This window comes from Aphanomyces astaci (genome assembly GCF_000520075.1).
Source record: "Aphanomyces astaci strain APO3 unplaced genomic scaffold supercont1.93, whole genome shotgun sequence".
NCBI lineage: Eukaryota > Oomycota > Saprolegniomycetes > Saprolegniales > Verrucalvaceae > Aphanomyces > Aphanomyces astaci.
Window position 1 is genome coordinate 101,814 of NW_009798356.1, and position 16,244 is coordinate 118,057.

Here is a 16,244-nt window from a genome sequence, read left to right on the forward strand (position 1 = left end):
GGATGAAGTTGTGGGATGAAACCTAAAATAGTGACCAAGCCTTACGTTGACCCCCAGCGCCCGGGAGGCCGTCTGCGCAAGCGCGGCCGTACGAGAGCGCGGATCTAAGCTTCTCACTTCACCGAATGATCTATCATTTCTTCTTGTCGGGCAGCGGCAGGTAGGCCGTAGACCGTGCCGCTCCCGGACGAGGCCTGTATGCAATGACCTAGCATAATCCTAATTTACTCTCATCTCTACTAATTAGGATATGACCTAATATTAATGTTGGATGACGTTTGGATGACACATGATACTATCACGGATATTTGAAATCCATATAAATAATTCGAAGTACGTGAATGACCATTCAACCTCATGTCTAATTATCTGTAATTAATACAGCTTATTGCCAATCAAAATGCTGCATCGTCTAATGGATTCTCAGTGTTTCGAAAAGAACCATTCGGACCAATACCAGAACTCCAGAGTCCAAATCCATCCTAACCACCCAACTCGAGCCTTGCTTTGACTTCGTTTGATGGCAGGCATTTGGAGCAAGTGTAGAGTACATTGTAGACTTGCCCCTCGACCGAAATTTTCAATCATGGATGATCCGGCGGTGTCGAGAAATGCTAAAGTGTCAGCGTTGGATCCAGTTCCTCGTTCGAAACGTAAAACTCACTCCTATTACGTACGGGTATTCGTTCACTTGCTTTTAGAAGCAAATGCTGAGTCGTACTTATTGCTTTACCCTAAAACGTCCAGGATACATCTCACCTTGACTAGCCATGCTTTGTATTGAACATATATATTCTATGTATATATGCATTGGAGTTTTCTATTTGGACACTGAGATCACGATCCTGCCGGATACGTCGTCTATTTGTTCTGCATAAACAAAACATCCGGATAAATTCGATCCTTGGAGTGTGTGGCTACCATTTCCGCTTTGGCATTCTACTGGACCAGCACCTCCCGTCGGATAAGGATCCTTCCATGGCACCTCACGGACACTCTCATGCAGGCTACGGCGCCACGAACGAAGCGACACCGCTCGTGTCCTCCCCCAAGAAGAAGTCGTCCATCGCGCTCTCGGAATCCTCGCTCCGTGCTCGCAAGAAGCTTCAATGGGCATGCCTCTTCTCGCTCGTGTTCATGGTGGCCGAAGTTGTTGGGGGGTTCATGGCGGGCAGCTTGGCCATCATGACCGATGCGGCGCACTTGCTGAGCGACGTCGCGGGGTTCTGCATTTCTCTCTTTGCGATTTGGGTACAAACGCTCCCCGCGAGCTCCAAGATGACGTTTGGGTTCCACCGCGCCGAAATCTTGGGCGCGATCGTGAGTGTGTTGGTGATTTGGGTGCTCACGGGTTTTCTGGTCTACGCCGCCATCGAACGGTTTCAAGACGCGATCAGTGACTCACCCCAAGAACATGTAGACGGCAAGCTTATGTTCATCGTGGCGGTCCTTGGTCTGGTCGTGAACTTGGCGCTGATGAAGATCCTCGGCCATTCCCATTCGCACGGCATTGGCGGCGCTTCCCATGGCCACAGCCACGGCGGCAACGATGACCATCATGACGATCATCACGGACACAGCCATGGCGGTGACGACGATCATCATGGACATAGCCACGGCCACGATGAAGAACATGGTCACGGACACAACGAGCCCAAGAAGCAAGGCGACGACAACGGTAAACCCAGCTTGGAAAACCTCAACATCCAAGCTGCGTACATTCACGCGCTGGGCGATTTCATTCAAAGCTTGGGAGTATGCATTGCCGGCGCGTTGATTTGGTATGTAACTATCCCATGGTTGGAGATGCATGTTGAAACGAGCTGCGTTGTAGGTACAACCCCAAGTGGCAAGTCGCCGATCCCGTGGCTACGTTTTTGTTCTCGATCTTGGTCTTGTACACGACCGTGGGCATCATCCGAAGCTCCGTGCATGTGCTCATGGAAGGCACCCCCGAAGGATTCGACGTGGACGAGATCTTGCACGGCCTCGAGACCTTGCCTTCCGTCTCCCAAGCTCACGACTTGCACATTTGGTCGCTCAACGCGGGCCTCCCGTCGCTCAGCGTGCATTTGGTACGTGTTCTCTGTGTTTTTTATTCTATTTTTATTTTTGGTCGTTCGTCGTGTTCTGTGTTCTTTTAACGACCCCTGATACTATGGTATTTATCAAGAGGATTGTTTGCTGTAGGTAACCAACAGCGACAATGTCGACGATACCCTCCATGAAGCGCAGAATTATTTGATTTCCAAGGACATTCATCACAGTACGATCCAAGTGGAACGCGCGCTCACGACGTACCCCCGCGACTGCAGTGACACGGTGCACTGTGGTCAATTGTCTCCAAAATAGACCAAGAGTTTGGACATTTACTGGACAATAAGCTTCCATTCAATATACAGTACATATTCGCCACCCACACTCACGGTTGCTTGGTTTCGGTCGTTAACCTTAAGTCCAGTCTGTCAAAACTGTAGAAATGCAACTGTATGTACTATAATATGTAGCCCCTTTACAACTACACTGTACTACTCTGGAAATACACTGGATGGATAAGTACATTTATATTGGTATTGTCGATTTCGCTGAAATTTGTCTCTTTTTCAAAATTGGGACTTACTTTTATTAATAGTAATATTGTCGATTTTCTTCAAATTTCCCAAATTTTGCATGGTTCGTTCAATCGAGCACAAATAGAGCCGAGACATCTGATTGGCCATTATCCACTTCGTCCTTTCAGAAACTCGAAAATGGATTGTAGCCAATCAGCGACAAGTAATTTCGGATTGACCAATGGGAGAGATTGGTGCTCGATTCGCTCGGCGAGATTCGATTGAACAGGGTCTGGAAATTCATACCGAATCTCCAATACTCAGTAGTGTTCATTTAACGATACTAGTATGGTAGACAAATTTCAAGGTGAGTATTGCGATTGGGGATTTTCTCATTGGTGAAGTTTGATTGGCTAGAACATTTGCTGACAACATTTGCCAAATTCATTCGATTCTACATGTACTCGAACGTCCAACTTGGATTATCGTGAATTTCCTTCATATTCTCTCTGCGACATTTGATTGGCTACCAAACAATCCGCAGAAAGGACATCGAAAATAGAAAGAATATTTTAACTAATCAGCGACAAGCAATTCCACAGTATCCAATCAAATGTCGCAGCGAGGGTCAGTGAGAGTACTATTAATAGTAAGTACCAGTAGTAGGAGTATTGTTCTTTTACCCAAAATGTGGACTTTTGTGCTGAATCTGTCCATCGATTCTTTGTACTGAATTTTGTATATAAAAAGTTGCCCTGTGGTGATTGTATCACACTAATTGAAGTCACACACTGATTGGCTATATCCTTCTGCCTACCTTGTGTACATTTGGTTGTGTCGATTCATTCATTCTCCATGTCGCTCCAGTTTAGAGTTGTTCGAATAGACACAACAATACGAGATTTGAAATTACCCCAATTTTGGACTTTTGTGCTGATTCGCCAAATCTATCATTGATTCTTTGTCCAGACTTTTGTACGTAAAGATAATCACACTAATTCTAGTCACACACTAATTCGGTATTGCACTGCCGAAGGGTAAAATTGATTGGCCACTTGATTAGTGTTCTGGACTTTGATTGGTCGATTGTCTGCCAGCTCTCATTCGATTGATCACCCCACTCCAATTTCGAATCAACTTGACAATATCGATAATGTGTGAGGTGGGATACATTTCATTTCGGATATGTACTGTAGTTCTCGCTCCGGAAATTACAACTCGTTTGTCGTGACGAGATCTGTACTCCTACTAAATTTAGTATACTATACGTGGTAGACTTGGTTAAGTTACATGAGGGCCGCTTCGATTTGCTTGACCGCTTCGGGGTTGTACATGTGTCCATTTTTGAGCAAATCTCGAAGCTTTTGGTTGGACACATCATCGCCCACATCGTCGGAGGCGTTCTGGTCGAAGAGGACGATCTTGGCGGTGCTGTGGGTCACGGACGTCTGCCTCGGCCTTCTCCCACTCCCGTGGTCTTCCAGGAACTGGTCCACCGTCAAGCGGTCAACGGCACCACTGCTTTCCGACTGGCTCGTGTCGATGGATGCAGGAGATGCACCATCGTGCAGAAGCATGCCTACGGACGACATATCCGTTACGATATATACTATACGGTAGTCAAGCTCGTCCATATCGGTTACAATATAAGCTATACGGCATTCACCGACGTCCATACGGTCGACATCCATATCCCTTACGATATAAACTATACGGTCCTGGCCGATGTCCATATCGGTTACGATATGTACTATACGGTCTTGACTCGTTCGTATATCATTATATGTTGTATAATAATACCTGGGTGAAATGTCATCAACGGGACATCCGACGTCCTTGATGCGGACAGGTTGAACGGCTCTTTGGCCTGCTCAGCACATGCAACACACACGCGCACTGGCTTTTTGTAGAGGAGGTCCCACATTTCGGTACACGCTTCGCACACAGTATGGCCACATACCCGGCAAAGCAGCCGCTTTACACTTGTAAACAAGGACAATTTGAACGGTTTCTCGCAGCAGGCACAGCTGTGGGCTTTGGATGCGAGTGCCGACGCGTCAAAGAGTCGGCAGAGGCAGAGGTTCACCGATCGAAAGTACTCGTCTACGTGCGTGCATTCTTCTGCAAGTTGCACGAGAACTGCATGCTACATATGGGATTATTTTCATCAGACAAGTTGCACTTGTGGTGGTCGTAGGATCTGTTATGGTCAAGTCGATTCGACATTGGTTGGTGCTTAAATTTGAGCAGAATCACCAGACAATCGACCAATCAAAACCCAGATCAAGAATCAAGTAGCCAATCAAAAATTATCCACTCTTCATCCAGTTCAACATCGAAGTAGTGTGAGGTTTAAATTAGTGTGGTGGCACTTCTGGATCATTTTAACATACAAACTTAATTTCGTCCGATAGATTTGGCGAATCAGCACAAGAGTCCAAATATGTGGGTAAAAGGACAATCAATACCTGTATGTCTTGTGACACCATCCCATGCAGCTCGACACACACGACTTGAAACATGTCGAGAATGGATGGATTGCTCGCGCTTTCGACAAACACTTGGCCACTGCGATATAACCGCCCTCGTGTGATTCCAAATTTGTCGTCCAGGGGCGGACACAAGAATTCGTCCATCATGCTCACCGAGTGAACGCTGCGTACCCACCCGCGGCGGAGGTCTTCGTTGTCTTGGAATTCGCTATGGCACTGTACACAATCGTCATACCGGTATATAACATCTTGATTCCAACATCAATATCATATATATATATATACACCCCGCCGCCACGGTTCGTACAGGGCTACATATACAACGGCATTTGCGTACCTCGAGGTAGCAAAAGTCGCGGTCGGCAATCACCGACGGCATCTGCAGCGCGACCCAGTTCAGACTCACATAATGCAGCGGCGCTTGGGCAACTTGGCCGCGGTGGATGAGCGGGTACAGACAGGTCCGATCCAGCACGGACGGCGCCACGACGTGTTCGAAGGACCGCTGGATCGTGTTGGTGTGATACAAGTCCGCCACGGCTTCGATCGTGCATGACACTTGGGTATGGGCACTCATGCACATGAGCCTCGGGTTGAGTGCGTCGTGGCCTAGCCGCAGGGTCACGCGGCGCTGGGTCTTGTCGTGCGTGGACTCGCGGTACACTGGGAACAACTCCATGTTGCGCGCCTGGCGCACAGTGTCGCGGTTCGAGGCGTTGGCTTGGTCGACATACGATTGACGGTCCGTGGCCGACAGCACCGGCGTGGCAAAGTACGGGTGTGACAGAGGCAGCCTCGGCGCCATCATACTAGTACCCTCAAGAAGCGTTGGGAACTGATTGGTGCTGATGTGTGCATTACCAGGTCGCGCAGTGACCACGCGGAGGGGCGACGTTATTGTTCCCGGAACTGATGCAATCAACGAGACATGTCCCCCCTCCTGATTACTGTTTCTGTGACACGTTGGACGTATCCCGTTACATGGTGGGCAGTCTGGTCGTCGTCGTGAATGCAACGCGACGATACGAGGGAAAAAACCAATAAAATGGCTCAACATAGACGACGAGGGATAAGGTTGGCAACAGATGAATATTATTATTATCAAATCAATTCATTTGATTGTAAAACTGATCAGTGATTGGCTGGGATACCCTGAAACATTTTAACATTTCAAAAGGTACAACAGTACCATACCGGTAGACAAGGCCATTTGATGCGTCCATTTGAAAGCTTTCACGGTAGGACGTCCACGGAGGCGGGCTATGGGAAGGTGGAGGGCTATGACAAGCGAGATCATCAGGGCCAAGACAGCTTATTTCTTGGGAAGGGCCTGCTGGCACTTGGTCTTCGGTTGTGCATATGTCCACATGATGTGGAGTCTTGTTTTCGATTGCTCCGCTCCCAGACAGCCTGGAGGCAAGCTGCAAATTGAGTAAAGGGGAGGTCGTGAGGTATGCGAGGTGTAAGAAGACACTGGAATTGAGAAGGAACTCAATGTGGCGTACTACAGGGTGATATCGGTCAACAATGCGACGTTTGGTCCGGCTACGAGTAGAGATAGATATCCTCTGGTCTAGTATGAGATGGTGGCACTGCGGGCGAGTCTGAGATGCTTGAGTTGAAGCCTAGAAGTGACTACCTTAGTACAAGCCTATATTGTGATCCTGAAAACCATAACGTTGTACGAGTCGCTCACATCATTTGCGACGGGGGAAGAGCTATAGGTACTGTAGGGTCGTTGGTACTCCCGCCACTACTATACACGGGAATCACTATGCAAGGTGTCATCATTTCATCATTTCTTAATGACGACGGTAGCTACCCGTATACCTTATGGATCATTTTTTCCCATGATTTTGCCTTATCGAGTTGTACCCAAATTGCTGTATGGTGTCAATAAAGTACGATTTGGTGGTACCTTGGAAGGCTGTACCCAAGTCGCTTTATATTGGTCAAAACTGTCCAATTATCTCGTTCTAGCCAATTAAACAAGTCGAAGTAGTAGAAGTAACCAATCCAAACGCATTGGAAAGAAATCAGACCACCTTATGGAGGGAGTTGTATTCATTTTGATCAGATTTTACTGACATTTTCGGGGGTACAGATCCGTAAGGTACTTCGAAGTACTTCGAAGTATATGGTACTGTAGCTACTTGGGGGTACTACGTAGTATATTGAACAATGTGTACTGTACGCATGCCATAATATTGCATGTCGTTGAAGCCAGCATTTCCGTAGTATACTAGCTTCGACGACATGCAAAGTGTAGGGTGTTTGTTCAGTGTCCATGTTGCCTACTAACTACTACTGTACTAGTACTCCGGAGTATGTAGTAGTATTAATACTACAATTACTATTATATTATACAGGTATTAACATATTTGCTGTACCACATATCTCCACGTAAACCGCTATAACCTGATAAGTTCAGAGAAAATCAGATATAGGTGTATAGAAATTATAAGGAAGCACAGTGAAAATTGAGCATCATTCCTGATTGATTTTGACAATAACTTCTAAGATACTGTAATTTGGGCCTCAAAGCATTAAAATCGGATTTCTAGTAAAATGCTCTACATGGAAGTATATACCTATTGTCAAGGCAATCTATTTTGACTGAGATACAATTGTTCAAAGCCTAAAAATGAAACCTATCAATCATTTCCAATCGGAGGTAACGTTAGTAGTATTGTACTGTAGTTACGGCGACAGGGGTATTCACTACTACGTAGTACTCAAGTAACGGGTACTACTACCGGTACAGTAGTAGAAAAGTACAGTGTACTGTACATAAGACTTACAACGTCAGTGAGTATCCTTTGACATGAAAAAGGAAACAGCGTCCGACATTTTTCGTAGTCAAATCAACGAATTGGTTCTTGTGACTCTCGTTGTACAAGGCGTCCAGGGAATAAAACTGTCATGGCAAGCACGTGACACGCATGTGAATTGCAACGGCACTTGTGTGGACGACAAACTACTACTCATTTCATATGTTTTACGTCCAAAGAGTCACGGTGACACAGTAAGAGGACGTTCTGCACTTGTGTCTGGCACCACCTCTGTCCTTCGTGTCACACTTTGGCTCGACAGCACGGAATTCCTCGGGTATTCCTTTATGAGGCTACGATAAGCTTGATTGGTGTGGTTGGGACGACGACGGGGGAGGCTGCAAGAGGGGGCGCAGGTGGTGGCAGTACACTGAAAGCAAAGTCAGCGACACCCATAGCGTCGACGCCATTCGCGACTGCAGGTCCATCCAAGCCAAGTACGACGTTTCCACGGCTGCCAGCAACGCTAGCGCCGACCGATCGTGGTGGTTCAGCATGTCGAGTCCCAACATAAACTCACACTGTAACTGTCAGGGTGTACTAGTAACTGCCATGGTGTAACTTCCAGCCAACAGCTGCGACCTTTGCCCCAGGTTCGCACATGTGGGATACTACAATAAGTACTACTGTAGTAATTTGTACTCGTACCAGGTTTTAACTTCTGGATATATTATGCATACAATAATCAAGTGTAATAATCCAATTGAATAACTTTACAGAGGATTATATCATTTTACAGAGGAGTCCAAATCTATTTGACTTGTCTAAACCTATATACTAACAGTAAGTACGCTACACAGTATGTCGATAAACCACGCGAACTTCGGAAGTTTATAGCGAATTCACAGTACTTAACCTTCGCAAGATGTACCTAGCCGAACTATAACCTGGCGTTGGCTACAATGTGGCCCATTAGTCGTCTTATAACGACAAAGTGGCCATGGTCACAACAACTGGGAGCCTTCAAAGTCGGATCTCAGAAGTCGATTGAAGTTTACACGAACGCATCAGCCAATCAGAGTATTCAGCAGCGGTCGTAACACGTTTAAACTAGTCTGGCCGGGTAATATATTACCCAAAACGAGCAATTTAATGTACGTTTCCCACGTTTTCATACAAATGTATCGTTGTATTTCTGCTATGAGATAATATGAGGCAATGTAAGAAAAACGCGTTTAATCATCGCAGTCACGAAAAACTGCGCGCTGACATAGCCGCATCAGGATGTTCCCCCGCAAAGCATCCGATCATGCCAAGTCTGGCGGCAGTGTCCTGCCCAAGGAGTTCTACACGCGGCCGGACCTGACTCAGCCTGAGTCGGACTTCCTCGGGTCGATTGCCACCAACATGTGCATGGAAGTGATCATTTACGCGCAGGAGAACGGCGGGTCGGTGAAATGGAAACACAAGAACAGCAGTCGCGACGGCGTCCAGATCTTCCAGGGCGAGGAATTCGGTGGAAACGAAGATCTTACGTACGTGTGCGGCGTGAACACGATCCGAGGCGCCCTGGCCGACGTCGCGGACCTATTCCATCTTACCAACGACGACAAGCTAGCGTCGTATGCGCGCGTGTTCGAGCCCGACCTCATCGACATGTTCACGATCCACGACATCGTCAAGCCGAGTCTGGAGAACCCCCTGCATTACATCGGCGTCCGGTGGAGTGCCGTCGAGTCGTCTAGTCCCCTCGTCAAGAACCGCGACTTTTGCTACCTCGAGGTACATATGAACCTATCTCACGACTCTACTGCAACCACGATATCGTTCGTTCATTTCTCCGTCGTACTCATGTTGATCCAGTGCCAAGACGAGTTCGTCGACACCCGCACCAACAAGCAGGGGTGGGTGCGCTGCATCCATTCCATCAACATACCGTCGTGTCCGTCGCTGGAGAAGACGCTCGGGTTTGTGCGCGGCAGCTACTACCGGTCCGGCTTTGTCGTGCTCGAAACCGACAAGCCTGGCATATTGGAGATCACTCATGTTCTTCAGGTCAACTTCAAGGGGTCCGTGCCTGCGTGGTGGCGCCAGCAGACGCTTCGCCGCCGGTATATTTGTTTTCGATCTACTGATAGTATATTTTAGGGGAATTTTGTATATGTCGACATTTGTCGGAATAATTATTTGCTTTTTGATCTATTTTTTTAAATTGTATATATATATATTATTGAATCCGAAATATTTTATCGAAATTTTTTTTTTGCTTGCTTGCACCATGCCATTTTAAATTGGTTTTGAATATTCTTATTTTTTATTTTGAAATGTTCCAATTGTATAGTGGATGATTCGAGTGTATGATGTATATTAAAGTGTACATAGTATAGGTACATTGTACAGTTTATGGTGCAACTCAACGATAAAACACACGGTAGGTATACAGCAGTTTACGATAGTCGGGTATTTCAGTGATTTTTATATTTGTGGTAGTCTTATACCTTATTCTGTATATATACGATATATCTGGTCGTCTTGTATCTATGTGTCTAAATACCCTAGATATGTATCCTAGTCAGGTATCGTCGCTGTGTAGATACAAGTATTGTATATATAAGGGAGAACCCAAGTTACAAGGACTGATCGTTTTTGAAATATATTTAGAATTGTATTGTATCCATATATATATATATATATATATATATTATATATATATATGTATGGGTCAACTTCACCCGTATATTTCGAGTTGTGTTGTATGATCCGAGTCTTCATACATATATATATATATATATATAATTGTATGGCAGCGTTGTATCCAGCCAGTCTGTATATACTTCGTAGTCTATCGTATCCGTTGCTACATATATATATATATATATTCCAGTGTCATGATATTTGTCCTAATCAGTTCCATCTATAGCGTCGCGAGCATCGGTCGCATCGACAAGTTCCTCCAAGGCAAAAAGCTCAGCGCTGGTCATATCTTGGGGGATATTGATTTGCCGCCCAAGAAGCACGTGGTACACTGCCACTTGTGCTGCCGTCGGTTCGATCTCGTGTTTACGCGGCGATTTCGCTGTCGGAAGTGCGCGCACGTGATTTGCAAACACTGCAGTGACCACTGGTACACTAGTATATACCCCCCTTCAATTCTTATATATAAATATGTTGGTGCAATAGAAATATAATATGAATCACGCTTGATATGACTCTTATATGTTGGTATGGTTTATTCGACGGTGTTTGCTTCCTATGTTGGTTTCAACCGTTCACCAGACTTGGAGTTGTGCAGGGAATATATATATGTGTACAATATGTTGGTGCATCGGAGCTTCAAAGATATATATATATGCATGTATGTATGTATATATATAGCGGAGCTTCACTTATATATATTTGAAGCTCCGATGCTTCATCTTTTCGTCCATGGTATATATATATATGTATATTTCGAGAATCGTGTGCTACCTACCTTGATGCCTTTTATTCCTATGTTGGCTTGTTATCTAACAGTTGAGGGGTAGGTACCTCCACTTGCCCGTGTCTGGTGACAAACGTGTGCGAATATGCAGCCTATGCGCCGCTTCCACGCTGGACAAGTCTGCTCTTAGCAGTGTGGACGACCACCAGTCTCCCAACATCCAAAGGAATCCCTCGGCAGCCGCCCCCCCTTTGCAACCTCCGCATCGGTACTGTCTATTTATATATATATATATATTGTCCTTTTACCCAAAATTTGGACTCTTGTGCTGATTCGCTCGGTCGTTGTACTGACATTTATATGTAAAATCGTCCAGTGTCACACTAATTTCAGTCTCACACTAATTCGTTGTTGAGTTTGTCGAAGGGAGTATTTGATTGGCCACTTGAATTGTGTTGTGCGTTTGGATTGGTCGATGGATTGTCTGCCGATTTGGTGCTGCTGCTCATTGGATATTGGCCATCCCACTACAATTTCGAATCGACTTGACAATATATATATATATATATCGGCAAGACCGGGTGTCACGTCACTCGATATATATCATTTATTTATGGGGCTCTGACCATATCTATGGTCAGAGCCATTCCATTGAGTGAATATATATATTCACCGAATCCAACAATCGAAATAAAATATACTTTGCTGGTTCGGCAACAATCTCGTGTGAATATATATATATATATATTTGTATATGTTCTTGTTGGACGTATTCGAAACTGTGTCCACAACACTATACATACCTTCTATATACTGCATAGTTTTATCTACTGATATATATATATACACGTGTTTTATTTTATATATGTTGAACCTTGTTTCCATGTATTTATTTCAGTCTACCCCCCCCTTTGTTCACTATTCACCGAACAAAAAAGGCCCAAGTATTGTCGATTTGATAGTACAAATTTGGGGAGGGGGTGCAATCGAATTGTGCCGACGAAACCGATCCACAATCGATCTGATTGGTTGTTGAATTTCATTGAGAAGGTTTTGATTGGTTAATAATTTTGAGCTCATCTGAAGTAGCCAATCAAATCGATTTAAATATCAACGAAAAACCACAACACGACATTTCATTCGAAAGTACAATAAATAAATAAATATCTCTCTCATGTAGACGACCCAAGTCGACTCCAAACCTCTGTCCGCCATCCATCCATGTTGAACCTCAATGCGGCAGGTCCTTGTCCAACGATAGCTACTTGGACAGCCAAACCAACCACTACAGCTACGATGACATGGACGATGCCGATTCGTTTCAAGACTCGAGTGTATATGAGACGAATCCGTTTGAAAAGCAGCTTCAGTTGGGCCAAAATATGACTCAAAATATTATTCCAACCATATCAACCACCGACCAAGGGGAGTCGCCGACGCTGGAGCACCGCATGCGCCCACGGGATGACTTGAACGACTCGTACTTGGAAAGCGTGCGCAGTATCCACATTGGACGCCACAACCACAATGCTAGTACTACTACTAGTCCTACTAGTCCTGGAAATGCTACCGACTGGTTTAACGCCCGATTGTTTGGCCAAGCGGACGTCAACTTGGATCCTCTGGACCGGCAGTGGGGCAACGCGTTTACCAGCTACGGCCAGCAAACATCGTACGATCAGCACCAGCCAAAGTACACCAATAAAGATGCTGGGAATGAAACGAGTTCGTTTGGCAGTGTCGACTCGGACAGATCGTCGTCGTCGTCGGCCGAGTCGTCGTCGGGCGGCTTTCGCTATTCCCTCCAAGTGCCGCACCAATAATATGAGAAGTAGAAGTAGGTTGTTGGGGTAATTAATATAAATGAGATAGTTATTGTTGTTTTACCCAAGAATAATTTGGCCGACTTTTGTCTTTTGTGCTGAAAATCGCCATATGTATCGATCGATTTTATTTCTACGGAATTTTGAATGTAACAAGGTACCATGTGGTGGTTGGGTATATCACACTAATTAAAGTCACACACGTTGATGATACGTTTCCTGCAATCTGGTTGGCTAAATATATCCTTCTGTGAATTCTTCTTTGCATTTATTTGGTTGTGTCGATTTATTCTCCATGTCGCTCCAGTTTAGAATAAAATCAACAATACCAGCATGCGACCACCACGAGCGTAACTACCCGATTAGGTCCACTCAAGTTATCGTATTTGTCGTTGATCTGCACCATTATGAAATAGAAAGCGCGTGATATGACAGAGGAAATATTAATATAGTGTTATTGTCGATTTGATACAAATTTGGGGAGGGGGTGCAATCGAATCGCGCCGACCAAACCGATCCACAATCGATCTGATTGGTTGAATTTCATTGAGAAGGCTAATAATTTTGAGCTCATCTGAGGTGGCCGATCAAATGGATTTAAATTCCAACGAGAAACCACGCCACAACACGAAATTTCACTCCAAAGCACAATACTGTCGTATATATTAATACTTTTACCTCTGTCTAGGCTTACGTACCGGTAGTACAGACCTCGCATGCCCAACGCGTACTGTGATCTCTCGTTATACCTGATTTAGAGTTAGTTTATACGTTACAAAGTATTGGAGTTATTTTTTTACCGTCCGCATACTGAAATCAAGCTTAAAAATAAAACATCTCTTTTGGTCCAGGGAAAACCTCGCAATTAAATACATTATTCCAATTTTATTACATGGTGCAAAGGTAGGACAAGTACCGACGTAGTTGAACGATCCGGTGTACTTTGATATAGTACTATTGTGCGTTTCATATTTTTTGGCTAATCGATACCTTTAGGCCTGGTCCGGAAGTCACAATATCCTGCAGAAATCGACCATTTCGCAACGAAAAAGCTTGATTGTAAAAAAAATTGGAATTCTTAAAATAACTGTGTCTGGATGCGATAGAAACTAGAAAAATCCCCCAGAAGTCTCGGGCGATTTGCCCAAATTATGGCAAATATAAGATAACGTTACGCCGATTTGGCGAATTTTCTTCCTTGCACTTGGCCTGCTCGACATTTGTGATATGCTTGGAATTTCATGAAAAATTGGACGCATCGAGACATTTTACAATGAACTTATTGCATCAATTGTTATACGTGACTTTGGGAACTTGGAGAAAAGGAAAATATTGTCAGAAAATTTTCTGACGGAATTTCACTATAGTTAATAATTTTTCATCCTAAGATTAGGTTTGACAAGGACTCGTCTGGATGCCACCTCATAAAATTATGCCATTAACCGTTTTGGCTAGTCTGCATAAATTTCCCAAAGTCTCATATCCCAAGAAAAAAGGAGAAACGAAATACCTACAAAGTTGTCTGGATGCCAGCTGAATTATGAAAAAAATATACGATTTCCGATTGACTGTGAAGTGATAGACATCAACAGACTTCAACGTGATCCATAAAAAAGTTGGACCAAATCGGTTAATTTCTTGTATGCCTTGAAAAACTCGATTCGCATGAAAATTGTGGCATTATTTTTTATCTTTGTTTTCATCTAGACGCACCCAAATGGCGAAAAATGGAATATTTCGACTATGGCAATTTTTCTATGTAAAATGGTCATATTTAATTGTTATTAGTTTCATCTTTAGATAAATAAGATCTGTAAAAATTAATTTCACAATATAAACGAAGTTGTTTGCCCATTTGAAAGTAGCAAACAAGTTGTTTCAACGTAAACTAACGATGGATAATGCTAGGTATGCGCTGGTGTTCACAGTATCGACGTTGAAATGGTTTCCTCTGCCTGACTGTGATCAAAGCACCAAGATCATCTCAATAGACTACAACAATAAATATAATTTTGCTGAGATTTGTGCGCCTGGATGGCACCAAAGTTAAAAAAAATAATGCTACAATTTCATGCAAATCGGGAGTTCTACGGCATCAAAGAAATTGACCTATTTGGTCCAACTTTTTTAAGGACATTGAAATGAGATATTTGTTTTCACGAGATCTTGTTGAAAAGAAAAGGGTTAAGATTCAATACTGAAGAACTACAGAGATGCTAGCGGACCTTTTAACGCATGCATACATGTAAATAGTGCAACCTTAGCTGCAGTGATTGAAGTTTGTCATGTCTCTCAACATATGCAACCTTCAAATAGTGTGTGTAGGATCAAAACAAGGTAGCTATTGGCCCTCGACACACTGAAGTAGTCGAGGGATGTGAAGCCTGGAGCTCTTCCAGCTTCAATCTCATATATATAGCTTTATCTATGTAACTTCAATCCTTGTATGCATATGGCTAACACTCCCACTAAGAGCTCTCTGGTTTAGCTAGATCGTGCACACCATCTTTGCCCTTAAGCATGCAAACTGTTGCTGGGCCAGTGGCTTAGTATGTCTGCAATCATCTCTTTAGATGAGCAATAATTTAAGCCTATTTTCTTCTTTTGAAACAGTTCACGAATGAAGAGTGTTCGAGTATCAATATGCTTTGTTGTTATCGGCCGAGCCTCTGTTCGACTCCCCGTGCCTGAGTGTGGGTAGCCGAATGTTGGTCACGAACGACATTTGAAGAGTGTGAAATATGCCCTGGATCGGAGCGGCATATGTTCCGAGCTGATGGTACACTGTATGATGCATGACTGGTAGAAGAGTAGTGAAGTGATAGGAAGGAACTGACTTATGGACTGGATAATGAAGTTACTTTTGGATTTGTCATCGAGGTCACCGTTGTGAACACGGTAGTCGTCGGTTGTGAACACCGGCGCAAGACAACATTTGTACCCTTGTGGTTTTCTGGTATTTTGACGCAATCAATTGCAGCACCGCTGTCACACCATACTGTAATTCGGCGGTTTAAGTTTAAACCCATTTGACTCAAAAGTGTGTGAATCCATTCATATTATTTGCAGCCTTCACTAAGGGCCACTAACTGTGCTTCTGCTGTGGAAAGCGCTACGCAGTGCTGTATAGAGCTTGCCCAGCTGACACAAGTCCCTGCCATCTGAATTAGATATCCGGAGACGGA

General features: G+C 44.3%; 4 protein-coding genes across 5 annotated transcripts; 2 read left to right on the forward strand and 2 right to left on the reverse strand.

The window, feature by feature from the left end:
• The first annotated feature begins 864 nt into the window (after positions 1-864).
• H257_16858 lies at positions 865-2,421 on the forward strand. 2 transcript variants are annotated; one of them, XM_009845446.1, is made up of 3 exons: positions 865-1,781; positions 1,835-2,075; positions 2,191-2,421. In XM_009845446.1, the coding sequence occupies exons 1-3, from the start codon at positions 979-981 to the stop codon at positions 2,350-2,352; spliced, it is 1,206 nt and encodes a 401-aa protein (XP_009843748.1). In that variant the 5' UTR covers positions 865-978; the 3' UTR covers positions 2,353-2,421. The 2 variants fall into 2 exon arrangements, with proteins under 2 accessions (XP_009843748.1, XP_009843749.1); XM_009845447.1 differs by having other exon boundaries at positions 865-2,075.
• A 1,293-nt stretch (positions 2,422-3,714) lies between these two features.
• H257_16859 (hypothetical protein) lies at positions 3,715-5,944 on the reverse strand. Its single transcript, XM_009845448.1, has 4 exons — positions 5,382-5,944; positions 5,021-5,260; positions 4,353-4,698; positions 3,715-4,131 (listed from the first exon to the last, which is right to left on the reverse strand). Exons 1-4 carry the CDS (start codon positions 5,850-5,852, stop codon positions 3,839-3,841), a joined length of 1,350 nt encoding a protein of 449 aa, XP_009843750.1. The 5' UTR covers positions 5,853-5,944; the 3' UTR covers positions 3,715-3,838.
• Positions 5,945-6,356: 412 nt separating this feature from the next.
• H257_16860 (hypothetical protein) lies at positions 6,357-8,372 on the reverse strand (the record flags this gene model as incomplete). The annotated part of the gene is made up of 2 exons (XM_009845449.1): positions 6,357-6,465; positions 8,200-8,372. 2 exons carry the CDS (start codon positions 8,370-8,372, stop codon positions 6,357-6,359), a joined length of 282 nt encoding a protein of 93 aa, XP_009843751.1.
• A 696-nt stretch (positions 8,373-9,068) lies between these two features.
• Positions 9,069-13,124, forward strand: H257_16861 (hypothetical protein). Its single transcript, XM_009845450.1, has 5 exons — positions 9,069-9,597; positions 9,679-9,926; positions 10,736-10,939; positions 11,340-11,504; positions 12,417-13,124. The coding sequence occupies exons 1-5, from the start codon at positions 9,100-9,102 to the stop codon at positions 13,057-13,059; spliced, it is 1,758 nt and encodes a 585-aa protein (XP_009843752.1). The 5' UTR covers positions 9,069-9,099; the 3' UTR covers positions 13,060-13,124.
• The last annotated feature ends 3,120 nt before the right edge of the window (positions 13,125-16,244 follow it).